Source organism: Gymnodraco acuticeps, unplaced genomic scaffold, assembly GCF_902827175.1.
Source record: "Gymnodraco acuticeps unplaced genomic scaffold, fGymAcu1.1, whole genome shotgun sequence".
Taxonomy (NCBI): Eukaryota; Metazoa; Chordata; class Actinopteri; order Perciformes; family Bathydraconidae; genus Gymnodraco; species Gymnodraco acuticeps.
Window position 1 is genome coordinate 1,259,172 of NW_022991642.1, and position 25,477 is coordinate 1,284,648.

The following is a 25,477-nucleotide window of genomic DNA, read 5'->3' on the forward strand; positions in this document are numbered from 1 at the left end:
GACTTAGAGGAATAAATGTTTTTAGAAGTGGGGACATATACATGGGACACAACTTACCATGACAGGCCAAGCCTAAGACTAACAGAACTTAGCGATTGTTTTTTTTCCTACACATTGCCTGACTTTCGTGTTGCCAAACTGAATGTTCCTCTTATTCTCTTCTTTTAATTAATAGGAAATGGCGGCCCAAAACTACTTTCTTCATGTCCATACCTCAAAGGACATAGTCAGGAAGATGACTTTATCTTCATGTCCAGAATCAGTGGATGAGCTAAAAAACCATGATGAAAGACAAGTTTAAGCTAGACTTTGACTTTAGCTTATCCTACAAAGATCCAGACTTTGACGGGCAGTTATGTTCCCTTGTAGACATTGAGGAGCTTCCATTAAAGGCTGTATTGACAGTTATAAGGTCTGAGAGTGATGCCAGTTCAGTAGCATCAGCATCAGATGAGACAATAATATTGCCCCCTGCCATAACTCCAGAGAGGGCTGAGAGATGGCCTGCTCTTTTTCCAGTGCCAACTTTTTCCTACGAGGTAGAACACATAATTGGTGAGGGAAATCTTGCATATCAGAGAACAGGGAAAACTTTAAAGCTATCTCGGGGGCAAAAGCACAACATCCTTGAGAGCCTTGCAGCCAACATGCATAGCTTCAAGGCATACCCCGGTGATAAGGACGTTTCAATGGTGGCAGAAGCACTTGTCACTAAGCATCCTAGTCTAAAAGAGCCAGGATCTCAGCCAGGATGGTATGGCTGGAAAAATAGTCTGAAGTATAAGATGGGGAACTTCCGCACTAAATTAAGTCGAGCAGGATTTGTAATCCGTACATTCTGGGAAGAGGAGTAAAAACAATCTCCCCACTCTAACATCAAAAGACCAAAGAGGGCAGAGGTGAATTTCTTGCCTAATTTCCCACGGGGTGAAGATGGTACAAGCCTTGAGCGATTGAGACTCCAAATCGTAGATGAAGTTACGAGGAGTGAAAGTTAATGCAGACTACCTTTGCCCTGCGGCGCAATGAGATCATCAATGATGAGCTACCTGTTGGAGAGATCCTGGAACACTGGCCTGCCTTGAAAATTGAGTCACAGGTGAAAATATTGTATTTATTACCACTATATAATTATTTTGTGTGCCTTTGTCACTGATAACTTTGACATGTTTACTCAGATTTAGCATGTTATGTTTCTGTTTATCTCTGCTGCCTTCAGTCCACATACAGTATACATTGTACTGTGAATGAAATAGTCATTTTCTATTTTGGCAGATTTGTGCAGAGTTTCACAGGATAACAAACCTCAACCTGAAGAACCACTTCTATGCAAAGTTGGATACATGCCCCCCGTCTTCAGAGCCTGTTCAGGAAGAAGGCAGCAAGCAAAGGGAAGGTAGCTGAAGTTCTGAATCAGCTATTCGTCTCCGATGACTTCCAGGTGAGTTGGTTATGCCTCTTGGTGTTTTATTCTCATACTAGAGTGGATTATCTTTGTCAAAATGGTAATCTCTTCAGTCATGGAAGAGCCCTTTCTTGTGATATCAATTGTTGTGTGGCTATACTGTTTAGCATCCAAAGTAAAACAAATATATGTTCTCACACTCAAGGAGCAAGGTGACGTCCATGTCCTCCGTGCTCTGCCTGCATATCTGCATGAAGATGACTCCACGTTTCTGAGGCTGTGGCATGTAAGTCAGCATAATAACTGTTTTGAATGTATGTGACAGATCCTCAACAAATATAGTTTATCTTGTTACATTGTTTCAGGACCTCTATTGCAGTTAGACACTTCAGAAGTGTTGAATATGATTTCTAATTTAGGATTTATTCGAAATTAAGCTCTTTAGGTTTCAGTGTAAAAAATGGGCTCACGTGATTTAATAATATATACAATCAAGAGAGGGCTTTCTTTCCTGCAGCATCAGTGTTCAATACAAAATAATCTCTAGTGTTCCCCATATTTTTGTATGTGTAGTAGGGAGAGATTATACTGTAAATATATATTCAGTTGCCAGTTTATTAGGTACAACTAGCTAATAGTAACAGTCTAATACAGTGATAAAATAAATCCTACCCTTATGAAGGTTATACATTTTTTTTGTAGAAAGCATTTATGTCAACTGATTGGTTATTTTGGCGGCTGAAGTTTCTGGTGCTGTAACATTATGTTGTGCAATGCTAATAGGAGTTTCCTTAAAGCCACATTATGCACAAAACATTAGTTTATTTGATGTGATATGTCACTGATGTATTTTTCAGAAAACAGATTTCTGAGATACCCATTACCACAAATTGCCTGGGCTAACATGTATCTGTTCTTGTCATCAGGTGGAGCAGTCTGATGATCCAGACATAGAGGACATCGCGGTCTGACTTCTCATGATCAGTCTCAGGTCAACAGATACCACGCTCTTCTGCCCAGAGAGGATCGCTGTCAGACAAAGCTCTCGGAGAGAAAGCAATGACTTTATTCAAGTAATGCAGCGACAAAACAAAAATCACTGAAATGCTAATGAAGGAGCAACACTTAACATTACTCCCATCCAGAGAAATACCCATCTTTAAAAAGGAGATCCATTACAGTACCTTTCATTCATCAGAATGTTCGAACATACAATAGAAGATAAAACTGACAATTACAAATACAGGCTGTTCTTTCTAGAGCAGTATACAGAAGGCCAAGCTAAAGACTTAGTAACACAAAAGGGCTTTTTGGAAGCCAAAAGATTGCTCCAAGAGAACTATGGACATCAACTCTTAATCGCAGAATCAAGAGCGAAGATAGAAAAGCACTGCATTCTTATGCTATCTTTCTTCGTGGATGTTGCAACACAATGGAAGATGTTGAGTTTTTGGATGAAATGAATAGCACATCAAACATGAGAAATGTGATCATGAAACTCCCATTTAAACTTAGGGAAAAGTGGAGAACAACAGCATATGCATACTATGAACACAATAAGACAAGAGCGAAGTTTCCAATATTGGTCGACGCCATTGAAAAGCATGCACGCATTGCATCAGACGCCATGTTTGGAGACAGACAGGATGTCATGCCAAAAAGGGATATTAAAGTGGACACATCACCAAGCAATAAGCCTGCGCATGGTTATAAGGGAAGTAGTTGTGTTACTGTGACAAGCCCAAGAGTCAGTGAGAAGCAACAACCTTTCCAACACATCCAATCCGACCATAAAGGCATTACTGTTCAGAGGCGCTGTGCATTTTGTGCAGGAGAACACACCCCTGAAACATGTAACATGAACAAAAAATCTCACGATGAAAAGATTGACTGCTTAAAAGCACAAGGAATTTGCTTTGGCTGTCTAACGAAAGGACATCTAAGCAAAGACTGTCAGAAAAGTTTGAAATGTGAAGTTTGTTCAATGAAACATCCAACAATATTGCACATCTAAAAGAAAAGGATTGAACAAAAAGACAACTGATAAATACACCCAAGCAGCTTCTGTAAGCAGTGCATTAGTCTCTTTAAATGGCAGAAACCACACTGGGGTCAACAAACCCTACAAATTATCCCAGTTCAAATAAAGTTGTCAAACTCGAACCAGACTGTGCAGACTTACACATTTATGGATCAGGGAAGCACTGCAAGTTTTTGTACTGAAGCCCTTCAACGAGATTTGCATGCCAAGGGCAAGAGAACAAAAATCCTCCATCCAAAATCCATTTTTAACTAACTAGCTCCATATGTTTTGATGTGTGTTCTTGTCATTATCTCCGAGAATTCGTATAATTGAGTGATAATGAGGGTACCCATCGATTCTGTGTCCCCTCACGATGTGAAACGATGGGTTGAGATGTGCAGCAAAGATAAATAATAAGGTTTTGTGAGTGAATTTTGGTGCAGTCATCTGTTAGCATTTTTCGCTCGTTGCTAATTCAGAGGCTCAGCGTTAGCATTGTGGGGTTTTTTTTGAAAAAAAAATTAAAATGATCAGTTAGATGAGTTTCTTTCCGTTACATGGATATAAAACATTCATAGTTTATTAAATGAACATGCCCTCAGACACTGTTTTCTGCAAGATATTGCCGGAGGCCCCTGTTACCGGGGTCTCTCGGGCTTAACAGGTTTACTGCTTTTCCTTCTCCTTTTCCAAGTTGAACTGGTAATGTTATTTCCTTTTGTAGTACAGTTTTTGCTAATTTATCAGCACACTCGTTCCCTTTCACCCCCTCATGTGCATTAAGTTCTATGAGAATGTCTTCTCTGACAATTGTTGTTGACTCTATGCTTTTTAATATGGACAATGAATCTGTGCATATCACCACCCTATCTGGTCTGACCTCTTCAACCCACTGTAATCCTATTATTACTGCCAGCATTTCTGCTGTGTACACTGATAATTGATCAGACGCTCTTTTTGAGATCAATATTTTAAAGTATGGGATGTATATAGCAACTCCAACACACTCTTCCTTGTTCTTAGAACCATCTGGGTAAATTTTGAGGTAATTTTCGTTCAGGTGTATACTTGTTTTAATTCTCACTTCATTTATTTGCCACTCTTTTTTCCTTTCTATGATACTCACAGCTTCTGGGGAAAGCCATGGGGGAACACTGCTAAATGGGCTTGCTTTGGCAAGCTTTATGGTCTCCACTCCATATGCCCTCGTTCTCTCCTTACTCGTCCAGCCAAACCCACGCCCCTGGAACTTTGTATATTCCCAGCAATCCTGCAGTATATTCTGTTTGTGATATTTCCCTCTCCACTTCCTTGTAGCCCGACCCAGTATGACAGAGCAAGTTTCTCTCTTCTGATCTCCAGAGGTGTCTCTCCTGCTTCCATCAGAACTGCATTAATAGGGAATGACTTTATCGCTCCAATACCGGACGTTGCCTTACCGTCTACTACTGGATAAATAATAAAACCACCCTTTCCAAAACAAACTATTATAACTAACAGAAAATACTCATATAGGAAAAATGGAAAATAAATAAACATCATTAAGCTAAACAGGTCGCAGGTACACAAATCAAATATCTGTATAGCAATTACAAATGTTTGCCATATCTGAAGCTAATGTTCTTGCAGGACTCGTGCTGTTCGGAGTTTGCATCCTCGTGGTTGATTGACCTATTGTAAGCTGCAGAGGTGGAATAAGTACTCAGATCTTGTACTTAAGTAAAAGTAGAAGTACTCAGACCTTGTACTTGAGTAAAAGTAGAAGTACTCAGATCTTGTACTCGAGTAAAAGTACAAGTACCAGAGTGTTAGAGCCAGTATTTTGATTTTATAAGAAAGGCCACCTAATTGTGACGTCTGTAGTCAACGCACTATAAAGGACTACAATTCCCACGGCGCCTGTGCTAAAGCCACAGTGATGGGCAACCTGTTGAGAGACGCTGTCGAGGAACAGTTTTTAACCGTACTCGTACACGTACATACAAATCGTACAAATACACTTTAAGTTATGAAGTTATAAGCATTATCAAGAAAGAAAGAATACTTAAGTTGTTTGTTATTTTATTTGAGTTTTACCTATTTCTTTTGAATATTGTAAAGGCCTATTTTTCTTTGTTGCATGTGCAAAAGTTTGTTATTTTATTTTGAGCAAAAACATCGCAACATCTTCTAAACCATCGGAGGCCAAGCAACACTTCAAACTGTGAGTAATTTAAAGGAAATAAACAAGTTAGAACTGTCTGTTTAAGGCGTCTAGTGGCTTGATGGAAAGACAAGGAGGGAAGCCACGACATTGTTAAAAACTCTCGTGACGGACAAATCCATGTGGAATTAAATGGTTGCCACCATATTTGAATGAAATACTCTTGGAAATGAATGGATACGAGTGGATGTGAATCGTGAGTTTACAAATCACGGACTTCAGAGTGAACAAGGAGGGACCGCATTGACTTTCTGGATTGTGATAACGTGGATTTCTGTGGAAAAACGCTTGTGCCGCATGTTGTGGATGTTGCAATACAGTATAGTCTAATGCTGGAAGTGGAATAAATTCGCTTATGAATAAAGTGTGGAATGTAACTCAAGTCGCGCATCTTGAAATGCGCTTTAATAAGTTTGTCTATCTGGCTCACTGTCGCGGATCCAAGCCGCACACTAACAAAGCGGAAACATTAAAATAAGGACAGCTGTTTACAAGTGGATGCTTAATGACAATAAAGCATAACAATGGCTGAAAAGGAAAATGTGGAAACGAATGAAATTCCTATGGACCCAAACGTGAATGAAAGTGCTGACGTCAGACCAAAAAGAACAATAAGACCAACAGAAAAGGCTTTGGAAGATAAGCTGGTGCAGTTAATTAAAAAAAGGAGAACGAAATTGGGTCAAGTCTCAAGGGAAAAAAATGAGATTGATTCACTCATGATTGATTATGGGAATATCATTGAGATGCAAAGTTGTCTTGGGGTTTTTCAAATTCTCTCCAAAGAGTTTTCAAACTCACATCACTCAGTGCAAGAAATGCTGTCGGAGCAAGAACAAGAAAGTGATCATGTTGACTGGTATCTCCCAAAAATTGCATATTTCAATGAGTTTCAAGATGTGATGAAGAGATGGTTAGCTAGAGCTGCCTCCTTTGAGAATGTGCCTCCTTCTGACCATGACTCATATACTGCATATATGTCAAGTCAACATAAAGCAATATCAGTGGGCATGATAAGTAAAAAAGGTAACATTTTCAGTGGCAGCAATACATCTTCAACAGCTTCATCAGTAAGAAGAAAGGCAGAGGCAGAGAGAGCTGCGCTCATATCACGCGCTGCTGCCTTATCACAGAAACACTCACCTGAAAAACAAGAAGCTGACCTGGAAGCAATGAAAGCCAATATCAGAGCTAAAATGGAAAAGCTTGAGCTTCAAACTGATATTGATGCTACAACAGCCACAATTAAAACATTGGAAGCTTCTGAGGATGATGACTCTGATCCTGATCCTCGTGTGGGGGAGGAGCAGTGTGACAATGATGATTTCCAGGATGAAGAGAACCAAGGAAAAGCTGTAGAGAAGGATAATAAAAAGAGTTTCATAGACTCAAATTCAATGAACTCAAGTCATGCAGCCCCTAGTGGTCATGTCCAAGTATTACAACCAAGGCCCACAACAGGGGCAGCAGCATCAGCACAGCAGCATCACTCCATCCAGGTCAGACAAAGCTCTCGGACAGAAAGCAATGACTTTATTCAAGTAATGCAGTGACAAAACGAAATCACTGAAATGCTAATGAAGGAGCAACACTTAACATTACTCCCATCCAGAGAAATACCCATCTTTAAAGGAGATCCATTAGAGTACCTTTCAATCATCAGAATGTTCGAACATATAATAGAAGATAAAACTGACAATTACAAAGACAGGCTGTTCTTTCTAGAGCAGTATACAGAAGGCCAAGCTAAAGACTTGGTAAAAAGTTGCCAATACATGGATTCTAAAAAGGGCTTTTTGGAAGCAAAAGACTGCTCAGAGAGAACTATGGACATCAACTCTTAATCGCAGCAGCTTGTTTGGACAAAATGTTGAACTGGAATGCCATCAAGAGTGAAGATAGAAAAGCACTGCATTATTATGCTATCTTTCTTCGGGGATGTTGCAACACAATGGAAGATGTTGAGTTTTTGGATGAAATGAATAGCACATCAAACATGAGAAATGTGATCATGAAACTTCCATTTAAACTTAGGGAAAAGTGGAGAACAACAGCATATGCATACTATGAACACAATAAGACAAGAGCAAAGTTTCCATTATTGGTCGACTTCATTGAAAAGCATGCACGCATTGCATCAGACCCCATGTTTGGAGACATACAGGATGTCATGCCAAAAAGGGATATTAAAGTGTACACATCACCCAGCAATAAGCCTGCTCATGGTTATAAGGGAAGTAGTTGTGTTACTGTGACAAGCCCAAGAGTCAATGAAGAGCAAAAACCTTTCCAAAATATCAAATCAGACCATAAAGGCATTACTGTTCAGAGGCGCTGTGTATTTTGTGCAGGAGAACACACCCCTGAAACATGTAACATGAACCAAAAATCTTCCAATGAAAAGATTGACTGCTTAAAAGCACAAGGAATTTGCTTTGGCTGTCTAACGAAAGGACATCTAAGCAAAGACTGTCAGAAAAGAATGAAATGTGGAGTTTGTTCAATGAAACATCCAACAATATTGCACATCTAAAAGAAAAGGATTGAACAAAAAGACAACTCTGATAAATACACCCAAGCAGCTTCTGTAAGCAGTGCATTAGTCTCTTTAAATGGCAGAAACCACACTTGGGCCGGTGGTCAACAAACCCTACCAATTATCCCAGTTCAAATAAAGTTGTCAAACTTGAACCAGACTGTGCAGACTTACACATTTATGGATCAGGGAAGCACTGCAAGTTTTTGTACTGAAGCCCTTCAACAAGATTTGCATGCCAAGGGCAAGAGAACAAAAATCCTCTTAAAAACAATGTGTCAGGAGAAAATGATTGACACTTCCTTTGTCAAAGGTCTTGAAGTGAGTTGCATCGAAGGCAATTATTTTTATCAGCTGCCTAAAGTATACATACAAGAGGAAATTCCTTCTGGAAAGAGCACATTCCCACTCAAGAGACCATAAATAAATGGAAATATCTAAGAGAAATTAAGTTGCCTGAATTGGATTGTGAAATTGGGTTGCTTATAGGAACAAATGCACCAAAGCTAATGGAGCCGTGGACAATAATAAACAGTCCAAATGGAGGACCCTTTGCTGTTAAGACAGTCCTAGGTTGGGTTGTGAATGGACTGAATCAGGAAACCACTGAATCTGAGAATACTTCATGTGCTGTAATCGGATATCAGTGACAAATTTAGGTGAGCTGCTGGTGCAGCAATACAATCATGACTTTCCAGAGAAAGGTTGTGATGAGAAGAAAGAGATGTCAGTTGAAGACAAGCAATTTTTAAAGATCATGTCAGATTCAGCTGAAATCAAAGATGGACATTATCAGCTTGAACTTCCATTCAAACAGAAGAATATCATGATGCCAAACAATCGCAAACTTGCAGAGCAGAATCATTAAAAAGGAAATTCAAAAAGGAACAAAGTTTTCCATGATGGATATTAAACATTCTTGGAGGCTGTGATAGCAAAAGGTCACGCTCAGCTACTGCCCCAAGAGCAGCTCAAACCTGAGTGGAAAGGTGTGGTGCATACCACATCATGGGGTTCATCACCCAAAGAAGGGCAAGATTCGTGTAGTGTTCGATTGTTCTGCATCTTATCAAGGATATTCATGAAATGACAAGCTTATTCAGGGTCTCAATCTTACCAACACGCTGTTTGGTGTGCTCATTCGATTCAGACAAGAACAGATAGCTTTCATCGCTGATGTCGAGGGGATGTACCATCAGGTCAAGGTGGCTCCTGCCGATCAAGATTATCTTCGCTTTCTTTGGTGGCCAGGAGGAGATGTCAGTTTACCTCTCGCTGAGTACAGGATGACATCTATTTGGTGCCACTTCATCAGCAAGTTGTGCAACCTATGCTCTCATTAAAACCGCTGAAGACAACAAAGATGATTTCTCTGCAGAAGCTGTTGACACTGTCGGAAGACATTTCTATGTTGACGACTGCTTAAAATGTGTCGCTTCTGCTGATCAAGCTGTTAAGTTATGTGAAGAACTCAAGGATCTTTGTGCAAAGGGAGGTTTCAATCCGACAAAGTGGACAAGCAACAGTAAAACTGTGCTGGCATCCATCCTAAAGAGTGAAAAACCCAAAGAGGTAAAAAAACCTAGACTTAGAGACCCAAGACAATCTTCCAATAGAAAGAGCCCTCGGGATACAGTGGCATGTGGAGGAAGATGTTTTCAAGTTTCAAGTCTGCTTAAAATCTCAACCAGTGACAAGGAGAGGCATCCTTTCAACAGTCTGCTCTGTGTATGACCCACTTGGATTTATTTCACCATTTATCTTCACTGCAAAGCATGTCCTACAAGAGTTGTGCAAACTCAATTGTGGGTGGGAGGAAGAATTCCCGGAGGCTCTCAAGAAAAAGTGGCAAAGATGGCTCATGGGATTAAAGCAGATAGAAAGCTTCAAGATTGATCGATGTATCAAACCAAAGAATTATGGACAAATTAAATCTGCACAATTGCACCATTTCAGTGAAGCAAGCGAGATTGGATACGGTGTTGTCACCTACCTTAAGATGACAAATGAAGATGAAGACGTTCACATATCCTTCATGTCAGGAAAGTCACGTGTCGTGCCTCTGAAAAAAGTCACTGTCCCAAGATCGGAGCTCCCAGCAGCAGTACTGGCAGTACGCATGGACAAGATTATCAGAACCCGAGCTGCAAATCCCATTATGCAAATCTGTCTTCTGGACTGACAGTACATCTGTTCTGCACTTAAACTAGCCAATGACAGCTATCCTGATGATCCAAAGGTGAAGAAGGACAAATTCAATGTGAACCTAACCATTGCAACTGACCTAAATGCCACAAGCAAGCAAGTGCATCACTACTCTGATTGGAGGAAACTGAAAAGAGCAGTTGCATGGTTCCTTCAAGTAAAACATCTCTTGCTGCTTTTAAGTAAGCAGAGGAAGGAAGTACTTACTTCTACTCAAGCAAAATAACCACATTGAATAAAGCTGATTGAGAAGGAGATGAGGTTGGAGGAAGGCTAAATCAAATGGCAATGCCTGAGGAAGCAAAGCACCCAAGCATTCTTGGAAAACACCACCATGTCTCTAAAACCATACTTCGAGATATTCATCAACAAGTTGGTCACAGTGGAAGGAATCATATATTATCCAGGTTAAGACAAACATACTGGATACCATGTGCCAATGCATTAGCCAGAAAAAGTATATCTGAATGTACTGTGTGCAGACGCATGCATGGAAATGCAGGAGAACAAAACATGTCAGATTTGCCAAAAGACAGAATTACACAAGACCTACCACCATTCACATATGTTGGAGTGGATTACTTTGGCCCACTGGAGGTGAAAAGAGGACGAAGCATTGTGAAACAATATGGAGTTATCTTTACCTGTCTAACAACCAGAGCGGTGCACTTGGAAGTAGCTCATTCGTTAGATACAGATTCATGCATTAATGCCTGCAGACGTTTCATCAGCAGAAGAGGACAAGTTTTGGAGATGAGGTCAGACAATGGGACTAATTTCGTTGCCACTGAAAGAGAGCTGAAGGAATCTATAAAAGAGTGGAATCTGAGCAAAATAGAAACAGCCCTCCAGCAAATGGACCTTCAATCCTCCTTACGGAGCACATCATGGCGGAGTATGGGAAAGACTAATCCGGCTTGTAAAGACAATTCTGCTATTCATCACAAAACAACAAACACTTGATGACGAAAGCCTTTCAACAGTTCTGTGTGAAGTTGAAGGAATTCTCAACAGCCGACCAATAACTACAGTGTCAAATGATCCAAATGACTTGGAACCTTTCACACCAAACCATTTGCTGCAGCTCAAGGTCAAACCTTCGTTGCCCCCAGGCTTATTCCATCAGCAAGATACAGACTCAAGACGCCGCTGGCGACAAGTGCAGTACATAGCAATTTTGTTTTGGACCAGATGAATCAAATAATATCTACCACTTTTGCAAGCAAGACAGCAATGGAATCGCATTAAAAAGGAAATTCATGCCTGGAGACATCGTAATAATTATGGATTCAAATGCACCTCCTGGATCCTGGTTAATGGCAAGAGTTATGGATGCTCCTGGATCTGGAGGACTGATTCGGAGTGTTCTTCTTAAGACAAAAACCAACACGCTGGAAAGACCAATAAGCAAAATATGCCTACTGGTGCCTGCCTTAGAATAAGGAAATAACTGAAGATGGACAATTAAGACACCCTGTCTATCTCAAATAGAATATGAAGACTGACCTGTCTGGCTCTTTTTGAGTTTTTGTTATTAAAGATTTCCATAACAATAGGGGCCGGTATGTTAGAGCCAGTATTTTGATTTTATAAGAAAGGCCACCTAATTGTGACGTCTGTAGTCAACGCACCATAAAAGGACTACAATTCCCACGGCGCCTGTGCTAAAGCCACAGTGATGGGCAACCTGTTGAGACGCCATCAAGGAACAGTTTTTAACCGTACTCGTACACACAAATCGTACAAGTACTCTTTAAGTTACGAAGTTATATAAGCATTATCAAGAAAGAAAGAATACCTAAGTTGTTTGTTATTTTATTTTTGCCTATTTCTTTTGAATATTGTAAAGGCCTATTTTCTTTGTTGCATGTGCAAAAGTTTGTTATTTTATTTTGAGCAAACACATCGCAACATCATCTAAACCATCGGAGGCCAAGAAACTCTTCAAACTGTGAGTAATTTAAAGGAAAGAAACGAGTTAGAACTGTCTGTTTAAGGCGTCTAGTGGCTTGATGGAAAGACAAGGAGGGAAGCCACGACATATTGTTTTAAGTACATTCAGTCAGTTTTGAGTACTACTCCATTGACGAGATAATACAAATATTCAAGTTAAATATATTTGATTTTCATATGTACCATGCTAACAAAATAGCTAGTTGAATAGATATGAACATTTTTAAGTCAACAATATTTGATCTTTATATGTACAGTGTTAACAAACATTCATGTTTTTTGAGATTTACAAGAAATATTTTATATTTATATTTGATAGTCTTAAGTGTTACCAAATAGTTTAACATGTTACCAAAGAGTTTAAAGCAGGGGTGTCCAAACTTTTTTCACCGAGGGCCAAATACAGAAAAATATACGAAGGGCTGGGCCACTCATAGAGGTGAGGTATATCACCTCATCAGTTAAGTTATAAGTTAGCAACATGTAGCTAAATTAGGCTCGATACATGAATATGCTTTAAGAAAAAAACCACCTACATCATTCAAGCTTGTTATGTAAATAAGTTATAAGGCTTTTTTGTAGGGATGCTCCGATCGCCAATTTTGGGGCCAATCGCCGGAATCAGTATCGACCGATACCGATCATCGATCCGATCGAGTGGGTGGGGATCTTCCATTTAAAGTGATGTTTAAAACTCGGTTAATGGGGCTCATTCACTGTCGCTTCCACAAACAACATAATTATTACATTCAAATGAAGTACATTTTTCAAATTTACATTAACTTTGGATGATAACACGGGAGAAATTAGTCTCTCTCTCTCCTGACAGCCTGTCAGTATCGTCTCATCCAGCTAACTGATCCAGTAATGAGTGACCCTACAGTGAAGAATACATATATTTATAACTAGTTTAGCTTGTTCCAGAGGTAGATAAAATAGCTAAGTGTGTTAGGTCTAACTCTTAGTGTGTGTTTTCCTTTTCTCACCGGTCCGTCACAGCGGGTGGAGCTGCAGGATTTTTGCTTCACACACGCAGGGCCGTATCCAGGATTTCCTAAATACCGAGGTCCACACATGCTAGGGGGGTTCGGGGGATACTCGCCGAGATTTTGGGGATTTTCACGATCTAGTTAGGTGCTTTTTAAGTCCTGTGGGGGGTCAAAAATTGGATAATATATTGATTTCAAACTATGTCAGTGGGCTGACAATGTCAGCATCAATTATTTTTAAAGTGTAATAAGGATCAGTTGATTGTTACTATTAATGATCTGGACATGCAGAAGAGGCTAAAAATGATCACAACACATTGTCAACATTCATTTTCCATGTCTCTCTCCTTTCCATAACCTGCACCCTCTCTTCCATTGCCTTTAGTCTCTCTGTCTTCTTCCTGTTCTTTACTCTCTCTGTCCTCTACTCTTTCTTTTTGTTCAATCTCTCCCTCGTTGATCACTGTTTGCTCCTCCTCACTTGTCGCTCCTGCCAGTGAATTAAAAGCAATTCAGCAGTTTAGTTCATTTCACTTGTTTGTTTGCATTCTTTTTTTATTTAAATCTGTTTTGTTTGATTCTCAAAAGAGAACAAAGATGTAAGCAAATTGTGTTTTATACAATTGTATGTTATTATGACATCATAACTGCAATAGATGTATGTTTTAAAATGATGCCTACTGTAAATGAAGACTATTGTTATAGATACATAGATAGATAAATAGGTGGGCTTATTAAGCCTACATTATGTTGTGTACCTGCAGTTCCTCCCTGACTTCCATCACTTTCTCTCTCTCTCTCTCTCTCTCTCTGTCCTGTCTCTCTCTTACCAAAGCTGAGCATCGACTGACATAGTCTTTTCATTATATCTGAGTCAGTGTAAAAAGAAAACAATACAATGTTATATCTTCAATGTTTTACTCAAATTGAAATGAAAGAAAAGCATTACAATGTTTGTTAAAAGGTAATGCTTCTGACATTGGATGAACGTAATTAACTTTAGCTCTCTAGCTAGTTTATTCACGCAATTTAAACCAAAGTATAGCCTGTAGCTGGAATATAAGTTAGTGTGCATGTTGTCGGACGTCCACTGACTAACGTACAGCGTTCACACAGGATCTGCTGGTCATATGATCGATGTCCTGATGAACAGAAACACAAGCAGCCCGCTGGACTCAGATCTCTAGATACTTCATCACTCCTTCGCTGCTCCGATACAAGTCCGGGCTGCGGTGGTTTGTTGATACATGTCGTCTTCTTCTGTTTGCTTTAACAGAGGCTACGTAGTTATGCAGCGCCCCCATGGTCAGTAAATTGAAGTACTACAAAGAACCCCGTTTAGTGCAATTATTTCACAAGTTTTGTATACACAGCTCGGAAAATATTACCGAGGTCCGGACCTCGGTGACCTCAATGGTAGATACGGCCGAGCACACACGTTACATACCGCTATTTTATTGTCATTTTCGGACACCTTAAAGGAATGCTCCACTCATTAGATAATTAATCAAAACTTCAGTATTTAGTGAAATATTATGTTTAAACCATACCCTGAAGAAATCAGCGATATTCCCCGGTAAATAATGATTTTATAGCTCTTTTTTATCGAAACCTGTATATTCCGTCAGGCCGCTGCCATTTTGCCCATTTTCAGTAGTCACGTGATGGTCGTGACGTCATCCATGCGTTCACTTTGTAAACACACGAAAACATGGCATAGTATTTGAGTTCGGACTCGTCAGCCGAGGAAGAAGTTTTGAGCAATATGAAGAGATTGGATGGGGGAATTCAGCCATACAGGTTCGAGCCTACTTAGTACTACTTAGTAGATACAATGATTTTGATTACTAGATATGTATGCATGTAGTACTACCCTTGCTAGCGATTCCCTCTCTAGTTTAGCATACTCAGCCTCGTTGTCCCTGGCCCTAGAACCACGATGTTATGGGGCCGGAAAAACTGGGGGAAAATACCCACTAGCCGGTACTACGCTATATGGAAAGGCCACCAAAAACTGGCCTGGCCTGGACGATAAAGGACGTTTAAACGGGGCTACCCGCTGCAATGGAAATGCGCTATAACATACCTTATTCTTACTCCGAGCACTACTTCTGGTCCTCCGTCACTTCACACTTGCAGAGGGCGATTTCTCAACTGGCCGAACTGGTGTCCTGGTCAGTGATGACACCAGAAAGACCGATGGTACTGCATCTCCATTAAGTAATGGTTGTTCAATAAATCCCATGTTATGTTTTATCATACTCATAGTAGTCGTCCGGAAACTTGAAATGTTCGCTGCATACATGCGCCTGTGGATCTTTCGGTTCGGGCCGGCCACATTTCGCTAGCCACTGCCTCCGAACGTACTTCCTACGCTTACCTTTTGGCAACAGATGGAACCGAGCATTCCGTGGATTGTTCCTATCAGAATTGTGGCAATGTTTCGCGATACAATGAGGCATATTTGAAGAGAGTAACTACAGTAAATAACATGAACATCAACGTGTCCTCGAAACCAAATGCATGGTTTACGTCACGTCCGGTAAAATGGCGCCGCCCACAGTGTTGATGTTATTTCGGTAATTAATCAGTTTAAAATCACTGATAATGTCATCGGATTAAAAAAAAAAAAAGAAAGACTGGCAGAGACTGGTCTGTTTTATCGAATGATAATTATTTAAAAATAAGTGTCATGAGCATACCATTCCTTTAAAATACTGCCAGACTGGTGAACCCATTTTGGCGAGCTTGTTTTGCTGCGCAGAGAAAAGTGTCATGTATTTTACGTCATGCGATCGGCTCTCGCGATCAGCATTTTTAGAGAGCACCGATCGATCGGCAGAGAGTGAGTATCGGCCGATATCGATCGGCGGCCGAGATCGATCGGAGCATCCCTACTTTTTTGTATCAACTAAGATTTGTTAGAAAATGTTAACATGAATTGACTGAATTTATTTTAAAAGTGGGCTAACACATGAATACTATTGTGTCATATATTTGTACATTTATATTTAAGAAGTACAATATAAGAAAAGCACAAGTTTCATTTGTGGGCCATATTTCGTTGTACTTTTTGAATTAGCTGAGGGCCAATTCAAAATGGCCAGTATTCGGCCCCCGGGCCGTACTTTGGACACCCCTGGTTTAAAGTGTTGAGTAAGAGTAAAGGGAACATACCTGCTCTGTGCATCCGAAGCTGAGGCTGTAAAACAGCGTCCAGTAGTTTCTGGAGTCTCTCGTTCTCCTCTTTGGAAAGAGACATCTCCTTATCATGCTCTCCTATCGTTTTTTCAAACAGAGCAAATATATCTTCAGCAGCAGCAGTGAGTCGCTGCTTCAACGACAGCAGCATTTGGACTTTACTCATGTTTACTAGATCACCTTTTCCTGCAAACTCCGTTAAACACACCGTTTCTCTCTCCATCAAACTCTCAATCTGACTAGTGTTGCTAACGTGTTTCCAGCTAGCATGCTAAGCTAGCTCCTATAGTCCGAGGTAAACGCTCCAGAAAAAAAGAGCACAGAGTCCATTCGGAGGTTTATCCAGACACACAGATGATGGATCAGTAAAGCTGGAGCTCACACACACTTTATCAGGAACACAGAGAGAGAACCGTAGCGACGAGACGCCACATGGATCCAGGTTACAAATATCTGGGAACTTCACTTCTTCTTCTTCGTCTTTAGTGTTTATTGGCGGTTGGCAAACCAACTTGTAGGTGCATTACTGCCACCAACTGGACTGGAGTGTGGACAAGAGACTATGCAGAACAATAATAAACAAAAATAAAAGAAATACAATTTAAATGTATCAATTTCTCTTAGAAACTTAATAATTTCACAATGCATATTGCCTGATGTTTTCCCTAACAGCCCTGATGGCGAAAAGTCATGATATTTTGATTTCTTCAGTGTCTGGAAAAGCACATTTCTACTATATTTCCTGCAAAGCAGTAAAACATGTTCAACAGTTTCTGGCTGGCTACAGTGTATACACTTTCCGGGTTGATGCTTTCCTATTATACTTAATGTATGATTGAGACCTGTATGACCTATTCTCAACCGAGAAATTACATTTTCTTCCCTTCTTTTAAACCCCACCTTCCTTCCATCCCCCACATACCTTTGCATTTTATAAAGATGTCTTCCTGTATCATTAATGTCCCAATGTTCTTGCCATGTTGTTTGTGCATATTTCTGTATGAATGTTTTAATCACCGCTTTGCAAAGTGGAACTTCTATGTCTGTGTTCCTAATTCTGAGTGTTTGTTTGGCCAGAATATCCACCTGTTCATTACCCTCCACACCAACATGAGCAGGAACCCAGATGAAACGAGTTGCTATGCCTTTGATTTGCATTTTATATCAAATTAGAAATATTTCATTTATTATGTCCGTTCTAAATGAAGATCTGCCTGATCGTATACTCGATAATGCTGAAAAGCTGTCAGATACAATTACACTGTTATGTATTTATTTCTCCTCTATCCATTTCAATGGCAATACCAATGCCAACAACTCTGTGGTGTATACTGACACATGGCCTGTTACCCTTTTCTTTATATGTGTTACGTTCCCTATTGGGCTAGGGGGACCAAAGGGACACGACACGACCAGATTGGAATTGGTATGTGTTACCGGTGGTTTATTTGTAACCAAAACAATGAACACAATAATATATACGAACAGCCTGGACCAACAACGGACTAAACTGTTATGATTTAACAAAAGGAGAACTCCAAAAGAGAGTTGCACAATATGATACAAAAGAAAGAAAGTACCTCACTTCTAAAGTGGAACAAAACACTAAACAAAATGAGGCGGTGTGGGAACACAGCGGTGGCTGGTCAACAGTTGCTAATCACCTGGGTCTAAGTAATACTTCCACAAATGCTGATCTACAGGCGCTAAGCTAACCTGGGTCTAAGCTGTTTCACAATGTCAATAATCCTAAATGCTGTTCTACAGGAGCTAAGCAACCTGGATATAAGCAACACACACACACAAACCCTATACTAAACACAGAACACTACGACACACTGCTAATCAGTGTGCTCGCACAGAAACCCTACTGAACACACTGCTAGGCAGTCTAAGGAATCACAGAAGATGGCAGTATCACAATGAGAGGCTTGAGGCATCTGTCACACAATACAGAGCCTCGAGAATGATGTCCGTGCCCGGCCTTTGTACTCCTCCCCCGGGTGACGTGGCAGAAGCGAGCGAGGATTGGATGACGTCTGTCCAATCACCGCGGATGTTGCGAGGTCGGGACGGCCAATAACAGCTGATGAACTGCACAGCTCATTCACATATACAGTTGGTGAAGGCAAACCTGCCCTGGCATACAGGGTACAGTGATGAGTAAGTGCTTTACAGTTAGTAACAAATCTCAGAGCACTGTGATAGGCGGCATCTAACTTGAGCAGGCAATGGGCAGGTGCATTCATATAGATCAGATCACCATAGTCCAGCACAGGTAAAAAGGTCAAAGAAACCTAGCTTCACCCTTAGCTTTCAAAGCGGATTATTGACCTGAAGTTTAAAAGAGAGGCAATCATCAAACCAGATACCAAGGTATTATAACAGACAACCACTTCAATTACTTTTCCTTGCGTAGTAACAATATCCAAAGTGGTCTCCGGTGATTTTTTGACTTTTGAAAATAGCGTTACCTTAATTTTATCAACATTTAAAAGAAGCTTAAGCTCAGCGAGCTGAGTCTGAATAATATTAAAAAAACAGCCTGTAATTTAACAACAGCCTCCTTAATGGAGGGACCTGCATAATACATCACGGTATCATCAGCATAAAAATGTAAGGTTGCTGCATCCACATTTTGACCTAAGCTGTTGATATATATGGAGAATAAAAGTGGACCTAAAACAGAACCATTTGTAATGTTTAACCACTCAGAAGTGAGCCCATTAAATTGAACACATTGGGATCTTTCAGAGAGGTATTTCACAAACCACCCCACTGCATGGCTGGATATGCCAATACTGAGTAGCCTCTGCTTCAAGATATGATGATCGACGGTATCGAAAGCTTTGGAAAGATCAATAAACAGAGCTGCACAACTCTGCTTTTTGTCTAAGATATTATATACAATATCATTCACTACTTTCATTTTGGCAGTGATGGTGCTATGTTGCTTTCTGAAGCCTGACTGATGTTTACATATGATGTAATTTTTACATAAAAACTCCTTTACCTGTTCACTCACTAGGCTTTCAAGAACCTTGGCCAGAACTGATAATTTAGAGATGTGCCTATAATTATTTAATAAAGTGGCCTCCTCACCTTTTAGTAGAGGAAGGATGTAAGCTGACTTCCATACTTTTGGAATTGTGTTTGTGCTGAGGGGGAGGTTAAAAAGAGAAGTAAGAGGTGGTGCAATAAAATCTGCTGCTATCTTTAAGAAGAAAGGTTCTACGTTGTCCGGACCAGCCGGCATCTTAGGATCTAACTTGGTTAAGGCTTCATGAACAACATCAATAGTGAAAGGAGTAAAACTGAAAGGAAGTGGAGTCGAAAGAGATGAGTTTTCAGTCCGCGCCGTTTTTCAGTGCAAAATGCTAAAACATGGATGTCACATGCATATTAAAAGTCTACATTGAAAACATCTCATATTCACATCCAGATTTACAGTGGCACTAAAAGGTACAGGAAATGTTGCCTGTGCAAATACTGATTCAAAAACACGATGCCACTCTCTTTAAACAATTATGGTTAATTGGATTTTTTTTAACAACCACCTTTAACACTTTTTTAACTCAGTTTTCCAGGAGCCCACTAAGGCCATAGACAAACCCATGCAGTATCCTTCAAAAGGGCGTCCTTAAATAAACGGGAACAAACGACTCAAACATTTAACAAAACACTGAAGGTAACCATTTTGTGTGCCATTTTTGATGGAGACATAACCATTTTTCTCAAGCAAGAAGCTTATTTTTCAGGCTGTTCAACTTTGGGGACAGCTTTGAACAGTCCAGTTTGAGAAAGAGTTTCTGGAAGGCTTCGAACGTGTACTTTAGCTGCTTGGGATAGGCAAGATTGACTGCATGCGATCCAAATGAGCATGCAGCAAGCCCTTGGAATGGTGCCCTGAGAAGTCAGCACTCTGATGCCCTCTACAACAATGCCAATGTCATGGGAACCCTCTGAAGCATTTGTCTTGATGCTGTAGATCGCCATCCCTTGAACAGCAAGGTCATGTGACGCGCTGTCTTCATCTGCATCCTGAAATTGCAAAAAACATTGTATATGTCAGAATGTTCTGCCAAAGGAGAAGGTGATACAAATTAATATATAATAATTTACCAAATTTCTTACAACTTACTGGATAAGAAAACTTGAAATGAATGCTCCCTAATTACATCAGTGTTTTAGAAAAATAGAACATAAGGCATTTTGCAATAGCATATTTTCATCGCAGCTAAGTTAAGAATTAGGTGATTATTTCACCAACAACAAACAATTTAATTACAACATAAATCATGGTCTGAATTTAGTCAAATGTTTTTAAATTGAAATAAATCTATAGGTATTTTAATGTATAAATAACACCTGTGTATTGATGAATATCTTATTTTACATGTACAGTACTAGCAAAAGCTTGTCACCGGTCAACCAATCCTGATAATTCACTGCAAGACCATTTCTGAAGATTGAAGTGAATTACAGCTGGATCAATCCTGCTTGTTCTCTTATTTAAAGTGTCTTTCAGCTGCTATTTGAATAGCTCTTAGGAAGAAACGTTTAGGACCACGTAAACATGTATTTAAAAAAATAATAGACATATAGAAGAAAATTATATTTCACACTTACACAGAAGCGATGATTGCTAACATGACTCAACAAAACTACGAAACTTAGTAGCTTGCCAATCATTTCTGGGAAAAATATTTATCATTTTATTTTATGATTAGACCTTGCCAAGACATACCAGGAGAGAAGACAGAGAGAGAGATACACTTACATCATACTCTTTTAAGAGCTGATCAGTACGTTCCCCAAGGTAAACCATCAGACAGCGAATGACAACATCTCTTGTGATGTTGATGTTGGGATTGCTTGGAGTCTGAAATAAAAAATAAACATGGTTTAATTTGAATGAAACACGTCCTATCACCCAGGGCTTTATTACAGAAAATGTTGCCTTATCTGCGAGTGTCTCAGTCTGTTACTTTAAAAATAAACATTACCTTATTTTATTGCTCATTACTTATACTATAAGAGTTTGATTTTAAAAAAATCAAAACAGAAACCCATCTGTTACGTCCCCTAGGGGACCTGGAGACAATAACATACAACCAATAAAAATGAGGGAGTCAGCGTAACAGTTGACAAAAGGTTTATTCTGTGTAAACCCAGAACCGAACAGACATATAACTGAAACACTCTGTTGGAGGAGGAGGAGTCAAAGGATTGTGCCAAACATAAGAAACAAGCATAACAAAACCAGGCCTATCTCTACATCTATCCTTTGAAACCAAAACTCAAACAAAAAAGAACCCTCACTAACTAAACTACAAAGAAGTTGGCAAAACAATATAGAGGGGTGGCAACAATCCGCTAACCTAGTGTGTCTAAACATTAGTTAGCTACGTGGTGAGAAATGTACAGGGTACTCCAGACTTACCTAACTCCTCCCCCTCTCAACACACACACTTTCATAAAGATCAGACAATACAAAGAGAATGAGTTGCTAAACACTGCAGGCTCCTTCATCAGCAACAGGCCCAGTTTGAGAGAGCGAGAAGACTTCCTGGGTGCCTCCTTTATGGTCGGCCCTGGCTGCTGATAGGCCAGCTGAGGGTGAGAGGATCCAATCATCCATCAGACTCAGGTGCACAGGCAGATACCGATCAGCTGCTGATCAGCTGTGCAGAAGACAGGGAGAAGAGAGAAACACAGGAGGGAAGGAAAGAAAACCACACAAGTACAGCCTGCCTGGCACGTAACACCATCAGTAAATGACAAATGTCAGGTAAGTTGTTGGCATACAATCTAACAAGTTTAAGTACACCGGACATATCTTTTCAATAATCATTCAGTGTTAAAAGCAACCCCAACCAACCAATGCTGTAAATAACATATATACACTGAACAAAAATATAAATACAACACTTTTGTTTTTGCTCCCATTTTTCATGAGATCTAAAACATTTTCTATATACACAAAATAACCATTTCTCTCAAATATTGTTCACAAATCTGAAAAAATCTGTGATAGTGAGCACTTCTCCTTTGCCGAGATAATCCATCCCACCTCACAGGTGTGGCATATCAAGATGCTGATTAGACAGCATGATTATTGCACAGGTGTGCCTTAGGCTGGCCACAATAAAAGGCCACTCTGAAACGTGAGTCAACACTTTCCCCATAGACCAATTAAAAAATGTACTTTGATTAAATGACACAGTCGTTGCACTTTTTTCAGTGTTCAGGTGTTGAGATAGCTGGAGAAGCTTGTCTCGGGATAAAGGGCTGAGCGTGCACATTTATTCGTTCTGGTGTGTACGGTTGGGATTTTCCATCCGTGTACTGAGATAATGGTTGGTTGTAACCGTCAGCTTTGGTCGGAAAAAGGTAAGTGCACATCTCTGGCTGCTTTAAATTCTGTTTTTAAGGCTACTTAATGGTGGTGGTTGTACGATGTCTTCAGCAGGTGACAACTGAGGTATGAATCCTTCTTCTAGCTCCATGCAAGACTGGCCCATTTCACGTGAATGTTGGGAAAGAGCACTTTGTTCACAGATATAGTCACTTATGCGTTCCGTTTTATTTTCAGACTCTGGTGCTCGGAATTCATCTTTAACTTTGAAACCATCTGCCATTTCCAAAACCTGTGCTTCAGCTACTGCGGCTTCTGCTTCACACTGTAGATTTAATACTTCTAGTTCTGTGTCTATTCTTGTTTTTTCGAACTGTACTTCTGCATTTCTCCTAGCTGACTCCAGCTTTAGTTTTAGTTGTTGTGATGCATAAGCTGCTCTAACCGTGGCTGCTTCTGCTTTAGCACGAGCATGTGGTGCACTGCTTGATGAAGAGGTTGAAGATCTTCCTCCAGAGGTTGATGATTTTCCTCTCTTTCTGGAAGCCATTTTTATCCTTTGTAAAAACTGATCTCTACTGTCTTTTCACTATAATGTTCAAATCCGGACGTAAGAGCCGCAGACTTAACACAAAGTTAAACTCCACTCAAAATGAAGAAAAAGAGTTGTCGTTGTCGTTGTCTGGTCAAAACTTGTCTTCAATGGCATTAAAACAATAAAAACGCTGCTGAAGTTAATCCATAGGTTCATCCAATGTGTCCGTGTACCTTTGAAATTATTTCTGATAATCCATAAGCAATAAACCCTGCTTTTCCGTTTCCAGATGTCAGAGCGAGAGATAGCTTCATTCTCTTGCAAAACTAAATACGCAAAGCCCCCACCTTTTTGTGTTAACGTTGGTGTCTATGTGAAAACTGCCCTTCGATTCTATTGGCTCCAACGGTCAGAAAGAGATGTCAATCACCGAAATCGACCAATGGGTTCCAGAGAAACGGTAACAACTCTCATTTCCACCCAAATCCCCCCAGAGGTGGATTTTTTTTTGTTGCTAAACCTCTCTAAAAAGGTCAAATGTCACTTATTTTGCATCAATCTCGATACAGGGTACTTATTATATGTTGTACTTTGGATTCCTAAAGCTTTTAGTCTACCTTACCATCATCCAAGGGTAGTTTTCACTATAAGTAAAAAATAATTTTTGGACGGACACTATAATTTACAGTTTTTTACCATGTTCAATCTGAATTTTCTTTAAAATAAAAAAACATCTATATTGATTGACTTTTCTACATCCAACTCACAGGCTTATCATTATTTTGAGAACAAATATTAGTAATTTAACCCTTTTAGAAGGGAAGATATGGTCATTTGTTCTGGAAATGTCTTTTTCGAGCCTGAGACCTGAAAAACAGGCTCGGTGCTTAACAGGTTAAACATCTTTCCATCAAATAATCATTGATATAGGAACTACAACATGTTAACAATGAAATGTAATCATTGATTGATCGGTCTTTTCATGCAAATGCAAATGGCTCCTAACAGTGCATAAACATGTGGCTTCCTTGAGTTTCTACCATTTTCTAACAGCATGACAGGAAGTGATGCAAGATTGACAGGAAGTGATACATTCAAATAACTTTATGAACAGTGTCAAATAAACAAACGTTACAAGTCACCTGAAAGGTGCGGCAAGCAGTATTTTAACCTTACAAATTATATTAAGTGTTTTTGAAAATACCAAATATATCTTAAAATCTTTAACAACTATATTTAGATGTGCATAACTATCTACATTTATGTATAAATTCATGTGTAGCCGTGAGACAAACATAATGAATAGATGATCTCATTATTACCTATTTTATGTGTACTAAAAAATAAAGTTTACTAAGCCCCCTTTTTATTTTAATTGATTAGACAAAATGATTTGTGCTTAAAGTCATATACTGTTGTGTCTCAAACGGATAGACTAGATTATTAATTAGTTTGCCTAATAGTTGCTTAAAATGCTAAAATAACATTTGCAATTCGTTTTTAATCTGCCATGTACGGCATCAATGTCTCTCAGCCACCGTAGTGTCGTGTCAGGTGGGCGGGTCGTGTAGGGGGCGTGTCGTGTACTTGCTGCGGCTGCAGATAGACCATATTGCAGAGTTTGCCGCTTGTCGACACCATCTGGTCACAATCATGTTTATGTGCAAATGAAGAACTCTCACTGGTTCAGAACCTTTTTCCTTAAGTGAGTCCCATTTCTTTTCTGACTTGTTTTAATGGGTATTTCACTTTATATCAAATACACAACAATAACAGTGCAGAACATTTAATACAATTCACTATGAATCCAGAACAATACAACTGCACAGTGGCGAACTGTGTCTATCACAACTGGACCTTCTGTAGGGTTTTATGCTTTCTAATATTGCAATGCAAACCCATGATGTAATGACAGTAATTAAGAATAATTTAGTCACTGAATGCTCATTTCAGTAGATTTAATCAAACAAAACATAAACATATTGAACATGGCCTCAAGACTGTAACCCCTTCACATTCTGTTGAAATAGTGAATTAGTAGCCATATCTTACACATTGCTGTTTTGAAT

General features: G+C 39.6%; 1 protein-coding gene, 1 long non-coding RNA gene and 1 pseudogene across 4 annotated transcripts in view; 1 reads left to right on the forward strand and 2 right to left on the reverse strand.

Moving 5' to 3' along the window:
• The window catches only part of LOC117534283, an 865,641-nt pseudogene that overhangs the window by 690,759 nt on the left and 149,405 nt on the right, over positions 1 to 25,477 (forward strand).
• The window catches only part of LOC117534293 (phosphatidate cytidylyltransferase 2-like), a 118,771-nt gene that overhangs the window by 49,258 nt on the left and 44,036 nt on the right, over positions 1 to 25,477 (reverse strand). For 2 of the 3 annotated variants that reach the window (XM_034198499.1, XM_034198498.1), the window contains exon 1: positions 16,492 to 16,990. The exons of the other annotated variant lie outside the window; for it this stretch is intronic. In XM_034198499.1, coding sequence (XP_034054390.1) covers positions 16,492 to 16,587 — 96 coding nt within the window. In that variant the 5' untranslated portion in view covers positions 16,588 to 16,990. Of the gene's footprint in view, positions 1 to 16,491; positions 16,991 to 25,477 lie in introns of those variants that run through there. 3 annotated transcript variants of the gene reach the window in all.
• On the reverse strand, positions 19,957 to 22,055 carry LOC117534316. Its single transcript, XR_004567181.1, has 3 exons — positions 21,959 to 22,055; positions 21,296 to 21,397; positions 19,957 to 20,556 (listed from the first exon to the last, which is right to left on the reverse strand). It is a non-coding gene; the product is annotated as an uncharacterized LOC117534316 (long non-coding RNA).